The 22,481-nt window shown below is 38.3% G+C and overlaps 2 protein-coding genes across 2 annotated transcripts; both read right to left on the bottom strand.

Annotated features, from left to right (window-relative positions):
• Positions 1–12,370: 12,370 nt before the first annotated feature.
• Positions 12,371–13,866, bottom strand: LOC115691383 (probable LRR receptor-like serine/threonine-protein kinase At3g47570). The gene is made up of 3 exons (XM_030617988.2): positions 13,597–13,866; positions 12,991–13,510; positions 12,371–12,792 (listed from the first exon to the last, which is right to left on the bottom strand). The coding sequence occupies exons 1-3, from the start codon at positions 13,864–13,866 to the stop codon at positions 12,371–12,373; spliced, it is 1,212 nt and encodes a 403-aa protein (XP_030473848.2).
• Positions 13,867–19,792: 5,926 nt separating this feature from the next.
• Positions 19,793–22,230, bottom strand: LOC115691379 (transcription factor ORG2-like). The gene is made up of 3 exons (XM_030617984.2): positions 21,767–22,230; positions 20,113–20,499; positions 19,793–20,007 (listed from the first exon to the last, which is right to left on the bottom strand). The coding sequence occupies exons 1-3, from the start codon at positions 22,076–22,078 to the stop codon at positions 19,888–19,890; spliced, it is 819 nt and encodes a 272-aa protein (XP_030473844.1). The 5' UTR covers positions 22,079–22,230; the 3' UTR covers positions 19,793–19,887.
• Positions 22,231–22,481: the final 251 nt, after the last annotated feature.

Below are 22,481 nucleotides of genomic sequence, written 5' to 3'. Positions count from 1 at the left end.
TGGCTAGGAGACGGAAGAGGGAAAAAGAAAAAAGAAAAATGAGAAAAGAAAAGAAGAGTAATGTAAAAAAAATTTAAAAATATACTTACAATTTTTTTACTAAAATACCCATTCTCCAATAGCCAGCCAAAAGTCTTCATTTGAAATGATTTGGCCACTTCAGACCCTTTTTGAAACTTAATTTACTTCATACCCTTGTTTAAGAAAATGAGAGTATTTCAGGCTTTTATTTGAAATTTTTCCTTATTTATATGACAAAATTCACCCAATTTACATCAAAAAGATAAAATTGCTCTCAATAATTCAATTGCAATTTCAATTGGTGGCCCAACATATTTACTTGCCTTTTTTTCCAGTTTTTTCTATTTATATATAGGATCTAGTTACCATAATTAAGATTTCACATGTTTCGCTTTTGTGTATTGTGGGTATCTCATGTATATTAAATGCATTATGTTTTCAATTTATTGCTAGATTTTACTTATGTAGAAATTTGCTTTGTCGAAAAAAAATTTCTAATAAACCTAATTCATTTCAACTTTGTGTAACGAATTTGTGGATTAATTGACAAGCAGAATTTAGAAAAAAATTTAACATAGACACTTTTTTAACTCAATCACTTGTTTATAGACTTTAACATTTGTTCTGCATATCACCATTAAATCCTTTCTTATCAGTTGTCTTTTATACACACATATATAATAGAATGACCAATGAAATGAAAAAAGAAAGAAAAAAAAAGCTCTGTAAATAATTTCCAAAATAAAATCATAGTTACATTCTCCAAATGTAAAACTTTAAAAGATGAAATATAATTAAATAACAACATTCATAAAATAAGATATGTTTTTTTAAAAATGCCAGTGAAGTCTCATCATTTTGGATTGACAAAATTAATATCATATATGTCGTATTTTCGAAAAAAATATCAATATAAGAAAGTGTTTGATGGTGATATGCACAACAAATATAAAAGTCTATGACGATGATATTGTTTTGAAAATTTGTCTATGTTAATCTCTAGATTCTACTTGACAATTAATCCATAATTTTGCTTGACAATGCAAAAGATAATTAGGTTTCCTGGAAAATTTCTTTTCGACATAACTTAGTTTTACGGAAGTAAAATCTAAAAAAAACACATAATGCCTTTAATATACATGGAATAGCCACATTAAATAAACATAAAACATGTGAAATGTTTAATTATGACAATCAAATTCTAAATAAAAATAGAAAATTAATAAAAAGGAAGGAAAGTGAATAAATTTGGGGCTACCACTTTAAATTGCAATTGAATGATTTATGGCAATCTTGCCCTTTTAGTGAAAAAACGGATGGATTTAATCATACAAGGGACGGAAATAGAGTGACCCGGACATTATTGTGAAAAATTTGATAATTTTCTATTTGTCTTCATAAAATTTTTATAATTTTCTTAACTTTTCCTTCAAATTTTCATTGGGAAAATTACCAAAGGAATCTCAAATATATTGCAATTGTACCAATTTAAGCCTAAATTTTTTTTTGCCAATTAAGTACTAAATCTTTTGTATTTATGACGGCAGTTCCACATCCCAAAACAATATTTGAAACCAAGGATTGACAGTTCTAGTGGTCAGCTAACTTTTTAAGGATTCTGTTATTTGGATTCAGGAACGTGGAAATGTCCTTTCATTTTCAAGAAAATCAAAGTTCGCTTCCGTCTCTATTTCCTTCCTTCTTCTTCTCTCCCTTTACTGGTTTTGGCTTGGGTTTATCCTGCAAGCATCTCTTGATCAACAATGCTCAAGATGCATTTTACAGGTAGATTTTCTTGTGAATAGTTTGACATTATTTAGCGACACTTAGATGCAAATGAGAATGAAACTACATGAGATAAACATGATTACCGAGTATTTTCTTGTGAACAGTCACGGTTGCTTGGAGTTAAAGTTCTCCATCAGTAAAAAAGTGGTGTTTCATCCTTACGAGAACGGAAGTAAAAAATTGCGTACTGTTTACGAGTTTTAGAACAATCCTTAATTGCTAAATCAGACGCACAAATACATCGCCAGAGTTGTACAAAACCATTTCTTGGACCACCTTTGACACGAAAACTAACACTCGAGATATTCTACAGGAGAAAGCTGAATCCAAAAACAATAATTTCTTATTTGCGAGGATCATATCTTTGTCCCCAAGCAGAGGAACATTGCACATTTAGGAAGTTTGTAACTGACTTAACTTTGCTTCACTAAATTAGGGATGGACATTTGGACAGCAATTCCTAGCCGAGCTGCAGATAGTGAACGCTCCTCTGAATTAGGAAACCTGTGAATAAGAAAGCGGGAAATATAGGTTTCTGGGTTGTGCTAGCATTATCATCCTCTACAGCATGACGATGTGACAGTCAAATGGTAGTCACAAAATTTTCCTTTCTTCAATACGAGCGCGTGGAAATTTCCAAGCGAAACAAAGATGTCTATCTCTCTCATGGAAAAAGTGTGTGGCTGAGGATTGACCGTCCGTTTTCTGAGCTAACGGTACTGTTTGCCAAGCATTTTCCTAGGTTTCTAATATGAAAGGAGACTAGTTAGGATTTTACAAGAATGAAACCCCACACAATGTCACTTCATTAGAATGGACAGAGTATACAGGCAGAGGCATCCAGCAATTATTGTCAATGATAAAATCAATTTCGAAGTTCAGCTTCTCTTCTTTTCTTTAAATATTTAAAAGATCAGAAAAAAGATATCAAGCAAAATCTGAGAACAACTATTTAAAACAGTGAAAAAGCTCGATCGTGGATGTTACTGCAAGATTTCCCCTAGGCCACAGTTGATTGATTTTCTCCTTTTAAATCAGTATAAAAGAAGTCTTAACATTGATTGACATAGACACTTCATAGCAATGCTCAAGACTCTGTGCATCGCGGCCCTTGTGCTAGCGCAATACCAATACGGATGAGGACCAGTTATGTATTTTCCAATAGTTTTTGGACAATTGTGTACTTCTCTCCCTGTGGGGGTATAGTACCACTGAGATTGTTACTAATATGAGTGAGCAAGTTCAGAGATTTGTCCACAAAAATTGTTACCACCAAGACCTATTACGTTCACTTTCGTGAGATTTCCTAAAGAAGAAGAAATTGTCCCTCTGAGATAGTTATCATCTAACCGTGAAAACCACATATTTCATCATAGATTTGTCAAAATGGAAATGAAAACACGTGAAAACTCATTTAGGAACATGTTCAATACTTTATGGTTCACGACATTGTCAATCCATCTATGAATTTCTCCAAATATTAAATTCGCACTCACATCAAATAGTGTGAGGGTGGTGGCTAGATTTACCTAGATGCACTTAGGCAATGCCCCGCCGAAACTGTTGCAAGGAGTGGCGCTTGCCAGCGGGCAAAGGAAGGTCAATCTCCTGGTTTTCTGATCCGAGTTGAAGTGACTCTAGCTATGTGCAAATCGATATCGACAACAGCCTAAAGCATGTATATATTTATTAACAGCTAGTAATATTTCAATGTGAATAGTAACTCACTAAGAGGAATATTAACTTTTGGCCTTTAAATAGTTGATAATATCTCCACGTGATTAATATATATATATATATATATATATATATATATATATATATTCAAATGAAAATTTGGGTAAGTGATTATACTAAGTGTGTGTTTGTTTGAGGGAAAGTGTTTTTCTGAAATCCGTTTTCCGGATTTTCATCCATTTGGTTCGCCGAAAATGATAAGTCAATCGAAAACACTTTCCGATCTAGGAAGACATTCATGTATAAAATTAGGAAAGTGAATTCCCTAATCTAAGAAGGTGAAAGCACTTTTCAGGATTGCTCATCTTGAATTTGTTACTATTTTGTTTTTTCTTTTCTTTTTTCTTTTCTTCTTTTTATTTTTTATTTTTCTTTTATTTTTTTTTCTTTTTCCTTCTTCCTCCCTCCACTAGTCGCTGGCCTCGGCGACAGGCCACAAGTGCGCGTTGGCGAAACAAATGCATTTTGAAATTATTTTCTAAATGAGATCCAAACACCAGAAAACTTTTTCGATCATCCATCACCAAATAAAGGAAGACTAACCACTTTCCTGGAAAATAATTTTTCGGAAAATATTTTTCAAAAACGTTACGTTTTCCGTGAAATAAACACACCCTAAGTAGTGAATCAAAGTGCTGCTCTGGCAATAAAGAATTATAGTAAGCCAGTCATTTGGCATAGTTAGCTACTTTTCACCATGGAATTTAGGTGTTTGCATTTCAATGACTACTAATTTTGTCAAAATGAACAAAACTCTACCTTGGTAACTTCTCCACGTTAATGATCACTTTCTATTGAGATAAGTAAGTCTCAGCTTTTTGGTGGCTAGTAATTACCTGATATAATGAATCCCCATATGAAAAAGTGACTATCGATATATCTATAATAAGGTTTATGCATATGTGGTGATCTAGTAACTTTACTAAAATGTGAAAATAAAAGTAATTACAGCACTAAACTTCAGAAATAGCAGTGTAGAATTTGCACTTGCGCCCCGTAAAAAAATATCCAATACACTCGAGTTACATTTTTTAGCTGAAGCATTCTGAGACAATTTCTACTGCGTATATTAAGCGTCGATATGTGTCCACGAATTACCGTATGCTAGAATGCTGAATATAGCTTTGAGCAACAATATTGTTCGTAAATGGCTTAGCATAGCAAGGAACAGAGATCATCAATTCCTGACGATGGATAATTTCAAAAACAAAGCAATGGACTGGATCAACTTCAACTGGCTAACCAGGATCAGGGCAAAGCACTTCCACGTAAACTACAACTAAATGTCAGGAAACCGGAAGGCCTGCTACGGTCGATGGAACTTCTTATGACAAGGAACTAGATTGAAAAAAAAAGGCTCCTTCCTAGTCAATCTGCAGAAAAAATTTTTTCCTTTGAATAAGATTTCTAGTAGTTAAGTGATTGCAATTCATGTTAATGAGCATCATACAAATGAAAAAAAAAAAAGCAAGGCAATTTATTTTTGATTCACTTTAAAATATTATGGCATCAAAACAGAATTTTAAGTAAATCAAGAGTACTCTAGAATGTGTGTGCACCACAGGCCTCATGCTAGTTCCAATATGGAGAGATACGGATGGGGATAATTATCAACTATCATCTTAAGGCAAAAGGACACTATAAGTGCCATAAGTTGCGTACGGATGTCACTTTGGTGCCATAACTTTTTTTCGGATCACTTTGGTGCCAACTTTTTTGAAAAACGATCACTTTAATGCCAATACTGACATGGCTCGCCAGAAATCTGACGTGGTTCTTTTTTATTAATATCCGATGCTGACGTGGCTGGCTGGAGAGTCCAGTCAGCCCTTATAACGAAAACGATGCCGTTCAACCTTTCTCTCCCTAATATAAGAACCCTAAATCGGCTAATTTGACATATTCCCCAATTGCAAACCCTAATCGGCCATATTATTTCCCTGTTTTCCCCGAAATTGACAGTTGAAGGTTGCAAATGGATGGCAAGAGCTTCACTAGCGGCTCAAATTCATTTGAACGAAGCGAAGAAGAAGGTCGATTCTTCTGCTATTGTGGGTTACCGAGTCCAAGAAGAACATCTTGAACTCGATTTGAACCCCAAGAGAAGATTCCATGGATGCGCTAGGTATAGAGAAGGCATGAAGTGCAAATTCTTCAAGTGGATTGATGCGAAATTTTCAGATCGAGCAACAGAGGTGATAGTGAAGCTACTTGAAGCTCAATATCAACCTCTACCTACATTAATGGACGAGTTAGACGATGTCGACTCATTGCAAGCTGAAATGAAGGCTTTAGCATCTCTGGCCAATCATTTGAAGAAGGAAGTTCGAAGGATGAAAATTAAAAAAAATTATTATCGATTGTTGATTGTGTTATTGATATTTTTTATAGCCTAATGTTATGGTCAAATGTAATGTTAGTGATGAGAAAAAGTTTCTTAGTCTACCATAATTTAAGATAAGCTTGTACTATGTACTTGTATTCAGCAATTTGTAGTTACGGTTGTGTTATTAGTTTGCTGCAATTTATGTATGTAATAAGAGGTTTGCTGCAATCTATGACAAATGGAACGTTGGAATTTATTGGTTCTCAATCTTGAGTTGCTTAGTATTTTATTGTTGCATATTTTGATGCAGTTTTGCCTCATTGGCAGCATATTTTGCTGCATATTTTTGCTCATTTGCTGCACTTCCTCATTTGCTGCATATTTTTGCTCATTTGATGTCATTTGCTGCACTTCCTCATTTTATGCATATTTTTTGCTCATTTGCTGCACTTCCTCATTTGCTGCATATTTTTGCTCATTTGCTGCACTTTCTCATTTGCTGTATATTCACTTGCTCATTTGTTGCATTTTTTCATCTGGTTAGATGGTTGCATATTATGGAGTAAGGCTCACTACTGGAAAATAAGGTGCTGCAAGTGCTGCAACTCTGCGTAGTAGCAAATCATGAAGTCGTCACAAGTTCAGCAGTTGACATTTTAGTGCCAAATATTTATAATTGTGATCACTTAAGTGCCAGTCGTGGTTCAAAAGTGATCACTTAAGTGCCAGTCGTGGTTCAAAAGTGATCACTTAAGTGCCAGTCGTGGTTCAAAAGTGATCACTTAAGTTCCAGTCGTGGTTTAAAAGTGATCACTTAAGTGCCAATTGTGGCCGAAAGTGGATCACTTAAGTGTCATGCTGTGTGTTTTTTTGAAAATGGGAGACTTTGGTTCCAACAAACCAATCTTTAAATCAAATCATTCTAGGACCAAAGCAGTAAATGTACCAGCACTGCTCACCAGCACCAAACCGCTCCAAACCATACTCATAAACTTGTTCAAACAGCTCCCAAACCATATTCAATCACCAGCACGAAACAGCCCCCAAACCATTTCAAAAAACCGGTTCAAAATGCTTGCACCAGCACGTGCTGGCGTGCTGGTGCAAGCACCATACTGCACTCCCAAACATGACAAAATCAGCAACTGTCATACTGTACTTCCAAACAGTACAAAATCAGCAATTGGTGCAAACACCATACTGCACTCCCAAATAGCACAAAATCAGCAGCTGGTGCAAGCACCATACTGCACCTGAAAATAGCACAAAAGACCAGCATTGGCAGCACCAATTCGCACCCTCCCCACCAACTGCATTTCAATGTCAAACAGCACGTACTAAATCAGTTTCTTTGAATATTAACTTACTGGGGCAACTTGCAAGCACCCAACTACACAAGTACTATACTAAAACAGAATAAACACGGGTGCAAAAATATGGAAATCACAACCACCCTAACCATGGTAAACATCGAATTTAGTCTTTATGCACAACATCCCATTAGTCAATAACATTCCAGGACCACAAAAAATCAACCTCCCATTAGTCAATATAGTAAACCTCCCTAATTTCCCAAAAACTAACAACCACCTCAACACCCTCCCATTAGTCAATAGTGATAAGTCCACCCTTTCCTTTTTTCTTTCGACAGCTTCTTGAATTGATTCATAATTCTTTGACTCTTTCAAACTGGAGGAGCTGCAGGTCGTTCTTCTGAAGATGTAGGTTCTTCAATAGCTGGAGCTGCTTCTTCTTGAACTACTGGAGCTGCTTCTTCTTAAACTGCTGGAGCTGCATCCTCTTCAACAATTGGAGCTACTTCTTCTTGAACTGCTTGAGCTACATCTTCTTCAACAGCTAGAGCTGCTTCTTCGTGAACTGCTCCAGCTGCATCTTTTTCAACTGTCGGACCAGCAGGTTGTTCTACTGGCCTTCTTGCTCGAGATTTCTTCTTTGGCGCAGCAACTGTCTTCCTCTTACTGGTGTTGGTGGCTGTTTTGGAGCTGTCAACATGTGCTGATTGATCAGGAACTAGTGTTGGGTTCTTTGTTAGTGGCCATTTACGAACACTCTTCTCTGCAGCCACCCTTCTTCTCTTTGGACCAGTCGCTTGCGACGTTGGTTGGGTTCTTTTTGGTGCAGCCCTTGACTCTTGACTTGGTCTACCTTGAGATATGAAAACCTCTTAACTCCTCCCAGGCTATAACAACATAACATGGATCAGAAGAAGCAATATTGTCATGAAAGTGAAAACTCAAAAATGAAATGCATGAAATGTACAAAATTTATATGCAAAATAGTCATTCCAGTATCAAAGTCCGTATAAATTCCATAACCATATTGCCTTAATCTTCTGCCAAGGACCCCTCTTGTTTGATATGGTACCTCACTTTAAGGAACCTGAGCTGCTTGTTCAGTTGGTCTTCGTCTCACATGATAAGGACAAAACAATGTCAACTAAAGCCAAAGTCTGCTCACCAAAGATTAATACAAATACATATGCTATATAGCTTACTAGATATTTTCTCCTAGCCTGTGCAACAGTCGAGGAGGAGATTACCCTTGAACCTGGGCCTCCAGTTGACTCTTCAGCTGGTTCTTGAACTTGACCTTCAGCAGGCCCTTCAGCTAGACAATCAGCATGCCTATTAGCCGGCCCTCCAGCAAGCATTTCAGTAGGCCCTTCAGTTGGTTCTTGTGTTGGCGCGGCACTTGATCCAATTTAAGTCCCTCCACTTGGCTGTTGAAGCAACATCTGCTTCTTCAAATGACAACCACTTTTGTTGTGACCTTCCTCACAACAATATGAGCATCTCACCTTTGCACCTGACTTGCTCATCTTCTTACTTCCAGGCTCTCCCTCTTACTTTCTCCGTCTCCTTTTAGGCCTTCCTATTTGCTTCTTAAGTGGCAAAGGATGAGGGGCTTCATGATTTCTCGCCTCCCAGAATTTTGTACTTCTAATAGGCTGCATCATGTACTGGTATGTAGCAAGATATGTGGTTTTATGGTAGCAACCATGCAGGTATTCCTCGGGATTTTGATACTTCGCTTGGATGGCACAAATGGCATGTGCGCAGGGAATTCCAGAAAGTTGCCAAGCTCGACATGAGCACTTTCTTTTGTCCAATTGGACAACATACTTGTCTGTCTTTTCCATGACCTCATAGCCATCATCTCCATTCCAGATAGGATGACAGAACCTACTACTCGCCAAGTTGTCATCCAATCTTTTAGCAATCCTAGGACCACACTGTCTAGTCCACTTCGCAGCCTTGTCATGACTATCACTCGAATATCCTCAAGCATGCTGATGATTGGTTTACACCTCGCCTCTAAAATTCTGCCATTGAAGGCTTCACTGAAATTGTTCTCGATGATATCACTCTTGAATTCTTCACTGAAGAAGGCCTTGCACCAATGCTTGAGTTTAGTTTGGAAAAGTGCTTCATAATCGTCCTTTGTCAAGTCAAGCAACTGCTGTTTGTGAATTCTAAAATCAGCCATATTAGTGCTCTTAGCTATCATCCAAAATTGCTTCTGTAGTTTCTCTTCTTTGTAGATCTTTGCCCAGTTTGCATATATGTGCCTCGCACACATCCTATGTTCAGCAAATGGCATCAACTCAGCTAGAGCAGGAAGAAGTCCCTACAAGAATTCATACATCAAGGCATTAACAAAGGCATATGCAAGATAAAATATATCATAAATATTGTTTGTGCAGTTGCACCAACATTACCTTTTGTTGGTTGCTCATGAATGCCCAACCTCCTCCATTAGTGATATCAAGGTCCGCCATCAAATTTTTCATGAACCACGACCAAGTGTCCTTGCTCTCTACCTTCACAACAGCCCGAGCAATTGGAAACATCTGGTTATTACCATCCCTTCCTCCCAATGGCAGCCAACAATTCTCCCTTGCACACATCCTTCAAGAAACATCCATCTAACCCTATGACTCATTTACAACCAGCAACAAATCCCTGCTTGCATGCATCAAAGCAAATATAAATTCGGTCAAAGTTAGTCCCATGGTTAGGTAGTGGCCGCTCCACAACCTCAACATAAACTCGACTAACCGGGTTTTGCAGCCTACATTTTCCAGCATATTCCCAAATTTGATCATATTCTTCCTTGTACCTCCCTAGAAGTTTTTTCATCACCTTCTGCTGGGCTCTTTTGCACTGATTGAGTGACACATTAATCCCTACCTGCTCCCTCACCAATTGCTTCAGCTGAGGACACTTCACATCAAGCATTGCTTTGATGGTATTGAAGAAGTGCTTCGACAACCAAGCACTCGTTACCCTTTTGTTGTCAAACATGATGGAACAAGTATGTTCCTTCTGGAGTGACCTAATTTGAAATAACCCGTCCCTCTTTGAACGTGCGCCATATATCTTCCGCGAATAACTAGGTTGAAAATACTTTGCTCTAACATAGTCCTTCATATTTCGAGTGAACTAAAGACTCCTCTGTTCAGCTATTGAATACTTGATAATCCCTTCTTTGAATTGCTTGGCATCAGAAAATTTCATACCTACAGTCAACACAGAAGAAGAAGAGCCAGGATCATAGAACGGATACTTACGTTTCTTTCTGCGCACAACAGGATCATCATCTTCATGCTGATTTTCAGAACTATCATTTTGTTCATTAGAGCCACTTTCTTCATAATCAGTGTCGTTACCTTCAGCTGGAGCTCCATCAGTGCTATGTCCTGGTTCAGCTTCACGCAATCCTCCAAGTGCAGCTACTGATTTTTTTCCAAATTCACTTTGCTTTTGCCTTGATTATGCAAGTTCCTCATCGTCATCATCACTTAGGAAATTTACATTTGTCACACCCTCATGATCTGATTCACTAGATGCAGCAACTTCCCACGACAATCCGGTGAACTCAAATCCAGTAAACTCTTCACTCGTTGCATGGCTTGCCTCCCTCTCCTCCCTCTCTTGCCTCTCTTGTCCAGCTTCATCTATAATAGAACTAGCACCAACCTGAGTACTAGGTAAAGCAGCACCATCCCCTACGTCTCCTCCCTCAGCCCCTTCATCAGATTCACCATCACTATAGGACTCAACATACACAACAGCTTCTTTTCCATGAAGATAATGGTAGATGATATCCTTAACACCATTATCATCATGAAAGTTTCTAATGCCGTCCTTCAAGCTGCTTCCAGGAACACAATAATGCAAACTTCCTATTTTGCATCTTTATTGTTGAACTATATCCCTCACGAGATTAATATATGCTGGCTTGCTTCTATCAAAATAAACAGTACCTTCAAATCCCCCAAAGTATTCCCACTCGTCAGTGCCGATAGTAAAATCTTCTCCATTACGAACAATGATGTCGAGAATTGTGTCTTTATCCCCTATGTTGACCCTGCATTGAATGAAAAAAAGCCAAAAAAGTCAATATTTTAACTTTCTGGACCACACCACATGGGAAAAGAGCACAGCTTTACATGGAGGTCCCCCACATGGTCGACAAGATTGAAAAAGCCACCATCAGACCACATGGGTGACAATGACAGAGGTCCTCACATGGACCACAGTCTATAGCATATACTCAGCCCGGCACCAACACAACCGAATCCACTTCAAGCCCTAATATCCGAACAACTAGCCATAATTTATGAAGTTCAAGCTTTAACTTCAAAAGTTCAAGACCTAATTTCAAGTTCGAGCCCCAATTTCCCAAGTTCAAGCCCTAATTTCCGAATTCAAACCCTAATATCCCAAAGGCAGCCCTAATCTACCAATTAATTGAGTGAAACATAAGATAATGAGGCACAATGTGTCGATCAATTCAGCAAAATAGAAATTAACAGCCCTTATTTGAAAACTGACCTTCGTAATTTGCCACGGAGATGGGACCAATGCCGATGGGACGAGTGATGCTCAGTCCACAGAATGAGGGAGCGACGCCGACCGACCACGGGGGGAAGGCAAGAGACAACGACGGCGACGGGATGAGGGCGCCACGAGCAACGAGCGACGGGCGATGGCAATGGCGACGGGATGAAGGCGCCACAAGCGTCGAGCGATGGGCGACGGTGACTGGACGAGGGAGACAAAGCAGAAGAGCGGGTGTAACTCGCAACGAGATGACAGCGACGACGTGATGCTAAGACCTTTGATTGAACGACGTTGTTTTGCTCGTCCACGTGGAAATCAAATTTTGAACCAAATATCCACGTCACGCTCTTTTTTTAAATGAAAAACGCCATGTCAGCTTTTTGGCCGGAATTTTAGCTGGAGTCACTAAAATGATCTCTTTTCCTCCGACTTAGCACCAAAGTGATCCGAAAAAAAGTTATGGCACCAAAGCGACCTCCGTACACAACTTATGGCATTTATAGTGTCCTTTTGCCATCATCTTAAGTAAAAAAGAATGATTGATTCTCTCTTCAGTTGTTGATTTTACCTGTCCGCTTCCTTTTACGTAGACAAGCTTCCTTTTACGTAGACAACACGAGAAGTTTAACAACTAAATATAAGTTGTTAGTAGTTCATCTTGTTCATGTAAACCCAATGCAAAGAGTTTCTCCCTAATCTGATGCAGCTGATGTGCAACTCCACGGATGCTCAAACGTCTTCCAGGCACTTCATGCGAACAAGCAACTCCAATATCATACACCATAACCAAACATTCTTGAAATATATCATTGCTTTCGGAAAGCCAATGCTGAGGACTATAGGGGCCGAAATGGCTATCTCTTTCTTGAAGCAGAACGATGTCTGTAATTTCAAGCACTTGTTCGGGCAAAGCTTTTGCGACTAAACTATGAAGAGTCAAATTGTCTCTAAATGTGTCATCGGTGGGACTCAACCCAGTAAACATCTCCAGTAAGAGAATGCTATAACTATAGACATCACCTTCCCTTGAAACCTCACATCCCATTGCATATTCTGCCACATGATCATATCATAGTGCTGGTCAATTTGGAGTGTGGATCATCAAACTGGTGTGTAATGTGCATAAGACTATAAGAGCTATCGTTAGCAACCAAACTTCAACACGAAGACCCATCAATAACTTTCCGGTAAATAAACTTTCTTGGTTTTTTTTTTGTCATAAAACTTTCTTGGTTTAGAGAGAGAGATTACCTGGTAGAGCATAGCCAATTGTCCCTTTAAGACCCACTAAGCTCATCTGGTTAGCTATAGTATCAAGGGATGATCCAAGAAGGAATTTTGCTAATCCAAAGTCGCCAACATGTGTGACCATCTCAGCATCTAAGAGGATGTTGCTAGGTTTTAGATCACAATGAACAATGGGGACACGGCACTGATGATGAAGATAATTCAGTGCGGTACCAATACCAACGGCTATATTTATCCTCCGAATGAAGTTCAAATTTTTCGGAAGTTCATTCCCATGAGATGACGTTGCATTTGGGTGTAGCCACCGTTCTAGGCTTGCATTGTCCATGTATTCATAGAATAAGGCCTTAAAATCATTTCCTTGATAATCACTACTTGAGCAAACTGTTAATATCTTCAAAAGATTTCGATGTTTGATGCCCCTTGATGCCTCGCACTCGACTATGAAACTCTTCAAAGCACCGTCACAGACTAAATGAAGCACCTTCACGGCAACAACGGTTTCATTGTCCTTGAGGATCCCCTATAAATGGAACCAAAGCTTCCAACACCGATCAAATTCGCTGAAGGAAAACCGTCAGTTGCTTTTAAAAGTGTTCCATAAGAAACATTCGGACATGAATCATCCTTCAAACTTGAAACTTGTTCATTTACTTTCTTCTTCAACCAACAGAGATATATAAAAGCTAGAATAAAAGCTATTCCAAGAACTCTGAAAATAACAGAAGCGGACAATATCATTACATTGATCTTTCTACTCGTAGAGCTTTTGGAGATGCAGTTGGGGAGGTAAAATTCTGGCAATCCGCCGCAAAGCTCATTGTTCCCAATTATAAAAGTAGCGGTAGCTTTTTTAAAGACTCCTTCACATGGTAGCATGCCTTCAAACTTATTGTACGATAAATTTAGAAGTATCGAGAAACGAAATACTGCTAAGAATGTTGGAATCTAACCTGACATGTTGTTGCGTGAAAAATCTAGTTCTTCAATGGCTCCTAACCATCTGATTGATTGAGGAATGGACCCGTGGAAGGAGTTGGCCCTCATCCTCAGTGATGTCAATTCAATACAATCACCTAAACTACTTGGGATTTCATCTCCCAAAAAATTGTCCTAGATGTCCAACGCGGTCAACATTCTCAACTTGCCAACTTCTATAGGTAGAATTCTAGTCAGATGGTTACGAGACAAGTCTAGAGAGATCGCTAGTGATGATTGACCTATAAATTGTGGGGGTATGGCACCACTGAGATTGTTATTGGACAGATCAAGCATATAAAGAGACCAGCATTTTGATAGATGTGACGGAATTCGCCCACCAAAGTAGTTTCCACCAAGATATAGTTGAATCAACGTGGTTAGATTTCCCAAGGAAGATGGGATAGTCCCTCCTAGGTCACCTAAGTACAATATTGCTAGATTTTGTAAATTCCCCAAATTTGAGGATATAGCACCTGAAAGTTGGTTGGAACCCATAGCTAATAATTCCAAGTTGACAAAATTCTCGATTTCTTTTGGGATCTCCCCCGATATTTGATTCCGGGCTACATTAAATTTTGTGAGAGTGGTGGATAAATTACCTATGCAGTTAGGTAACACCCCACCATACTCGTTCCAGTTAATACCCACTTCTTGTAATTTGGTGTAGTTAGTTAACAAGCAATGGAAGCTCAAGTCTTCAGGTTTTCCACTTCCAAGCTGATTATCATAGATTAGAAGCCAACTAATCTTATACAAATTTTCCAAAGAAGGTACTTGGCCGGAAAGTCTGTTAACTGCAAGTAGAAGCTTATCTAGGTTCGTGCAAGTCGATACTGAGGGAGGAATTGACCCCTCAAGTTGGTTCCCGAGAACAGAAAACAATTCAAGATGTGGGAGTTTGAGGCCTACGTCTGCGAGAAGAGTCCCATGTATCCGGTTGTTTGAAGCATCAAACCCAGTTAGCAAAGAGAGATTGAATAACAAAAATGGAATTGTACCTGACAATCTGTTTACTCCAACGCCAATGACTTGCAAGTTTGTCAGGTGGCCTAGAACTCGGGGAATGCTCCCGCCCAAGTTATTCAGGGTGAGAAAAAGGATCTCCAGTGAAGATAAGTTCCCAATGGAGGAAGGTACACTCCCAGTGAGATTATTTCTATACAAAGAAAAACGCCGTAGCTATGATAATGAACCAACTTCTCTAGGAATTTGTCCAGGTAGTTGGTTGTATCCAAGGAAGAGGCCAACAAGGTTAGAGCAACCTGATATGTTCTTGGGTATTTTGCCAACCAATGAATTGTTGTTTAGTAGTAGGATACGCAAGTGATGCAACTGGCCAAGTTGTGGAGGGATTTTATGATCGAGACTGTTGTTTTGGAGCAGCATTTCTCTTAGGAAGCTGAGATTCCCAATGTGAGGAAAGATTGATCCGAAGAGTCCTTGTGATAGCAAGTCTAGGACCGTGACCCTCCGGTGCTACCGGCCGCACGTAACGCCATACCACTGGCAAAACCCAATGCTATTGTTCCATGAGTTGAGCACGCCGAAAGGATCTCCGATTATGCTGGCTTTAAATGCAAGCAGCGCGAGTCTGTCCGTTTCATTGGTGGTGCAGGAGACTTGGTAAAAGCAAAGTGCAAGAACAATACCAAGAAGCAAATGGCATGATTGAAACTCCGCAAAACTAATGCTTAAGAGTTTCATGAGTGAAAGCACGAGGAAGCGGGTAGATATGAGAGCATGACAAGAAGAAACAAAAGGCAGGGTCAGTGCAAATGGAAACTGTCGAGAGATTTATAGAAAGGTGTCGATTTTTCAGGACGACATTTTGAAGGGCTCTTCTTCTTCTTTTTCTTTCTTTTTTTTTTCCTGAAAACATCATTCAGTGCCTAAGTAGTAAAATAAAGAGATGGTTGAAGCAAATGATGTTAGCTCAGTAGTCATTGAACAGCGAAGCCGGCCAATCCCATCTTCTACCATTGACTCTGCCTCTGGGAAAGACATTTGTCTGGCCATACATGCATGAGAGCTAATTTGATGTCGATATATAGCAAAGAGAATCCCTCATAGTCCGTAGATGCATGACATAACCACGAGCCGCCCGGAAGCACTCTCAACGGTATGTCTAAATTTTTCGTTCTAAAATGCCACTAGTGGCACTATTCCTCCTTTTCTTTTTAGCCAAAAATTCTTTGGTCATACTAAATTAGTTAGCTACTCACCTTAAAAATCTAGACATACCTCATTCATGCTGCCTTTAGGAAAATGTAGCCATTATAGTCAATGAATTTTGTCCATTTAATACTTTTGAACTTTAGTTGGTTTCCATATAATTGTTTGGAATGAGAAATTGTCGTTATATTCGGTGAATTTTGGTTATTATAGCGTTGTTTCACGTAAATTTTTGTAACAACAAGGGAATTCCCTTCGGGCATTGCATTCATATAATTTTCTCTCTCTGGTGCAGAAGTTGTTCCTAGTGGCTTTAATCCTCAACCATTAACATCAATGGGCTATGGATGATGCACATAATGATGCGGTGACAAACTTGATTTGGTTGTAAACTATAGTTATGTAGTCCACAGTATTCTATGAAAGAGGACTTTACTCCAAAGACACTAACCATGAAAAGACACTGCTCCATAGCATCACCAACATCATATCCAAATATAAGGATGGAAACTCAATTAGATGCTAAAACAAGAAATACGTTTGTCTCTGTTGTTCATAGAGGCAATTATATTCCACTTTCAGAATCTCCACTAAGATCAACATCAACTTGTTCTTTTCCACATTGCTCTTCGTTGGACTTCTCCCATTTACCCATTAATTTGGAAAAGATAGGTAGAATGTGAAAATCAATATGAGTCGATGGAAATCTACAAAATTATGGCATTATAAACTGTGTAATCCTTCATTAATAGTTATGTTTTTCACTTGTTGAAATGAGTGTATCTCAATTACATTTACAAAAAAGAAACACTTAAAAGAAGAAGATACATACCTCAACCCTCCGTCACTTTCGTCATAATCCATGGAAAAGGTAGCAAAAATTCAGTTATCTAGAAATACAAAAAAATAAAGAAAGATACATTGTAAATCATTATCAGATATGTAAGGAAAAAACTTTATATGTATATTGCAAACTTCTTTAGCCAATACATAAGAAATAGGAAAGCATGCTTTCTTAACTTCAATATTAAAAGATTCCAGATAATAATTATTCAACAAATTCAATAAATTGTATTGACCTCTTTGTATATTACATGAACCAATTCTAAATATATATTAGACGAATCACCAATGCTAAATAAGTAATTAAGCTTTTTTATTTAATTAATGTAAGCGAAGTGGAAGGGAATGCAACTCTGTGATAATGAGGCTCAACTACAAAGTTCCATACTACCCAACTTTCTTATTATAATTATTTATAGACGGTTAATGAATTGCTGATACTTTCAATTGCTGGAGTAGATCTGACCATATCGATGTTCCAGGCTATTCTTGGATGCCCCAACGAACATCTGAAAAAGCGAATCGGTTCAGGATGCTATGTACTTATTTCTCCAAGGAACTGAAATGTACACACAAGGATACATATGGATATGTAAAAATAAACAGTCTATTAAAAATGAATTTTTCTTGACTAGTTTTGAGAATGAAACTACAAGGGTCCTGTCACCTTGTGATTTATGCAGCAACGTATGAAGGCAGTTCCACATCTCCAGATCAATATCTGAAACCAAGGATTGACAGTTCTAGTGGTCTGCTGACTTTTTTAGGGTTCTGTTATCTTGATTCAGGAACGCGGAAATTTCCTTTCATTTCCGGTAAACATATTTCACCCAAGCGGTCCCGGAATGTAACATGGTTGGGACTTCTGTTTGTCTAGGAAAGTCCCTGCTGATCAAGACACAACCTTTGATTATAATCTTTGTGCAGCACCCCGATCAAAGTTTGCTTCCATCTCTATTTCCCTCCCTTTTTTTTTTTCTTCCTCTACTGATTTTGGCTTGGGTTTATTCTGTAAGTATCTCTTGATCAACAATGCTCGAGATGCATTTTACGGGTAGATTTTCTTGTGAATAGTTTGACGTTATTTAGCAACACTTAGATGCAAATGAGAATGAAACTACACGAGATAAACATGGCTACGAGTATTTTCTTGTGGATAGTCACGGTTGCTCGGAGTTAAGGTTCTCCATCAGTAGAAAAGTGGCCATCGCCGAGGCGCCAGCCCTTCCATGAAGATGAATAGAGGAAAAAAAAAGAAAAGAAAAAAATAAAAAAGGAAAAATCAAAATATCTATAAAAATTCAATAAATTTTTAAAAAATTGCAAAAATTGTCCATGTTGACGTCACATGTGCTACATAGGACAGTCGGCGGTCACGTCAGCGATTTCCAACCAAAATTGGTTGAAATGACTACATTGGCAAATCGTCAAAAGATTTAGACCTAAATTGGCCAAATTGAAAAGTTTAAGACTGAATTGGCCGCCGTATTATTTGTGTAGTACTTTTTGAACAATTTTCCCACAGTGAGCATATACCTTGTCGCATTGAGTTTCCTTCTTGATGTCTAACCACTTGGTATTCGATAAATGTTGTTCTTGCAAGGCTAATTTTGGAGATCAAAAAGTGATACAAATGACACTTTTTTTCTTATATATACGGGTTAATACCACGAAAAATCTCAAACTGATACACTTGTGACAATTTTAACCCAAACTAATTTTTTGACCACCAAAAACTCCAAACTGGTATACCTGTGACAAATTTACCCTCAGTTTATTTCCGTTAAATTTTACAGTCAAATGTTTTGTTAAATGACACGCGGTAGTTGACTGATATGCCAATTTTATGTCTTACCCTCTGTTTATCACAGGTGCACCAGTTTTTGATTTTTTATGGTATTAATCCAATTTAACGGAAATTAACGAAGGGTAAATTTGTCACAAATGTACCAGTTTGGGGTTTTTAGTGGTCAAAATATTAGTTTGAGGTAAATTTGTCACAGCTGTACCAGTTTGGGGTTTTTTTTTGTCAAAAAATTAGTTTTGGGTAAAATTGTCACATGTGTACCGGTTTGGAGTTTTTTGTGATATTAACCCTATATTTAAAGCTAATTATCATAGTTATCACTCAATAACCCATCCTAAACATATTGATATCATTGTTTGTCTAGATCTTTTGTCATTCATATACATTTAAAAAATAGTTGTGATGTGTCTTGAATTACCCAAGAAGAAAAAAATACTCTAAGTGTCCATTATCACAAGCAAACCTGTCAAAATGGATCATGAACCCATTTCGTAACCCATATATCAGTAAATGGGTCATAAATAGGTTAGTTATATTTAGTAAATTAGTCATAAATGGATATAAGCATAATATGAGTGTTAAATGGGTCGTAAATTGGTCATAGATGGGTTTACAACTTATTTAAATTCAACTCATCTCTCTCGCCCTTGCTCAATCTCGCGTTCACTCACTCCGCACTCTCATCTTGGTTTGGATATGAATTTTTCTAGATTTAGTTAATTATGAAAGTATTTTAGCGATATGGGTCGGGTCGGGTCGAGTATGGGACGGGTATGGGTCATTAGATTTACATTACATGGAAATGGATCAAAACGGGTTAATTGGGTTTATTTAGGTCAGACCATTTTCAACCAAACCCACCCATTTGACAAGTCTAATCACAAGTTAAAGCAAGATAGTTTACAATCATTATCATCTAAAGCTCTTCGAACCAGGCAAAATAAAATTACATCTTCAAAAATACGCTCAAAGACATTCTCAGTGTACATGAAAGATGTGCAGGAATGCATAATCAAAACACCTGGTTGAAAGGCTTCACTGACATAAATTCGTTGAAGCGTTCTTCTGACGAAAGCTTAAAACTAATGGAGAAACTATTACAATATCTGGTTCCCAAGTTGCCTCGGGAAGTTTATGTCGCTCCTCTTCCGATGATCAAATAATGCTAACAGCTTCTCCTTCAAAGCCTCACACTCCATCTCCGAGCTTCTCTCAACCTTCACATATCAAATACATCTATACAATTATAGCATGTCGTGGAGAATTCTGTAAGTTTAAATCTAATCAAAGAAAATAACGGGTCATTAACGAAGGTAAAGTACCTGAACGTGTAGATTGTAGAAGGTTGTTCTTGTTCCTCCGCATGACTCGAAGGTGGAAGAGCTTACTAGAGGGAAGCCATGATAATCCAAGGTAAGCAAGACCTCAGAGAAATCGATAGTCTTATGAGTCGAGACCTTTCTGGTGCATATCTGAATTACAACCTCGCTCTCACTCAAACGAGTCGTGGAGATAGATGGCACCAAATTTTGAAGCGAGCCTTTTCCGTTGCTAATCTCTTGGTGATTAGTGCAATAATCTCCATCTCGGGTAGCATTAATTCTTGATAGCAGCTTTTCCTTCTCTTGAGTGAGTTTCTCCACTTGCTGTTGTAGTTCTGGTATGTATTTCAGCGCTTGGGACACCGTCGTCGGGATACTTAACTTTTTCTGAAAGAAAAGGATTGAGACCAAACTCTGTTAAAACCTAAATTTTGGGGTGTTTTTCTTTAGTTTCTCTAGTACCTAAATGTTGAGATAAATTGAGTGTGCACTGACTTGAGGTTGAAGCAGCTAGTGATAAAAAATGGAAAAATGACACTAGAAGCGTCATAAATTGCGTACCGTACTCACTTCGGTATCAAAATTTTTCGAGCGATTGCTCTAGTCTCACATATGTGGAAAAATGATCCCTCAAGAATCTCCGGCGATAAATTACAGTAATTCATCTCACGTGGCTTTTTTATAATATTTTAGTGTCCACGTGGCTATTTCATTAAAAAGAAAGTCCGACGTGGACGATGACCTGAACCTTAAAACTCTTTCTTTTTAAACCCAGCACAGATCAATCTGAGAGTGAGAAATTGCTTGTTTTAAAGCTCAGGAAGTCACGATTTATCTCCAATGGTGACCAAACCACACCAAATCAACCACAGAAACGGTTTCTGCAACTCCAACTCCACCTTCTACAAGCGCAAGCCCATTGCAAGTTTCAATTCCGGTGAAACAAAATCACACAAATGAAGTAACAGACCTCCATTGCAAGTTTCAGTACTAATTTTGCCCCATATCCTCGGTTGTGAGGTTAGGATTTGAGGAAGAGGCTGAAATTTTCTCCAAATCAACGATTGTGAGGTTGGGGTTAGAAGAAGAGGCTGAATTTGGGGCAATCATGTGCGAGACAACGTTGTTTAGGTCAATTCATACTAACTCACTATGCTGGCCAGCCACATCGGTCGCAAAAAATATTAGAATATTGCCACATCTGATTTCCGAAGTCCCAAATTAGCGATAGCATTTAAGTGATCATGTTTTATCAAAGTGACACCGAAGTGATCACTCGAAAAGTTTTAGTACTAAAGTAAACGTTGTACGAAAATTACAACATTTAAAGTATCATTTTCACACTAAAAACATAATGAAGTTGAACAATAGGCAGGGGTTAGGTCAAAGAATCCGTTTGAAGCCATAAAAGATCCGAATTGTCAGGAAAGAAGATCGAGAGATGAATTTATACCCAAGAAAATAAAGGATTTAGAGAAAAATTACAGAAACTAGGGTTATATATGATTGCACAATGTCCAGTAGCTACTAATTTTGATTATTCTCTCCATCACTCTTGTTAATTTTGCCAAAGTGTATCCAAGGAAAGGAAATAAAACAAAAGCTTCTAACAACTCCCTCATAGACATAGGACTAACAGCACTAGTATAATTACCATTTGATCAGCAGCCGGGATCAGCGAACGGAGCGTGGAGTACAGACCATTCATCTTCTTCCGCCGATCACGCTCGCTGGCATTGTGGTTCAACTTCTTGACCGTCGTTGCTTCACCTTTCGCCACTGCAAACGGGATATCGAAAGGATTGAACGCTAGCTCCGCCTGAGGAGACGGTGTAGCTGGTGATAAGAAGGGGAAATGGAGAAGAGGTGGTGAATAGCAAGTGTAGGCATCTCTGTGCATGTAGCTCTTTTGTTCATGGCTTGCGGAATCCTCTAAAGGCCAACCACCGGGAGAAAAAGACAACATCGGTATGAATTACTCCTTTTTGAGGTTCTTGAAAACTTTAGTTCGATAAGAAGGTGAGATGACCATGACTTGTTTATATATAAACTTCCATTAACGACCTCAGCTAAGGATTAATCGCATAATATATTGGAAAAAGATGACTAATTTCTTTATTTTCTCGGGAATAATAATAGGGTTGATCAAGTCCCATGACATCAACAAGATGGGATTTTTATCTCTTTCGAATAAAATTTGATTATGGATGTATTATCTAAAACTTAACCTAGCGTGCATAGTTGTGTCCCAAGTGTGTGCATGGCTCGTGGGTTTGTGTGGCTAAGCATCCTCTGCTCACTTCTGTTGCGGTCCATACACGAGCAGACTCCTATATATTATTCTACTATTTGTACATGTGGAGCGACGA

The sequence above is a fragment of the Syzygium oleosum genome, unplaced genomic scaffold, assembly GCF_021117445.2.
Source record: "Syzygium oleosum isolate NSW1041296 unplaced genomic scaffold, Sole_v2.1 Sole_v2.38, whole genome shotgun sequence".
Taxonomy (NCBI): Eukaryota; Viridiplantae; Streptophyta; class Magnoliopsida; order Myrtales; family Myrtaceae; genus Syzygium; species Syzygium oleosum.
This window is presented reverse-complemented; position numbering and strand designations above follow the sequence as displayed.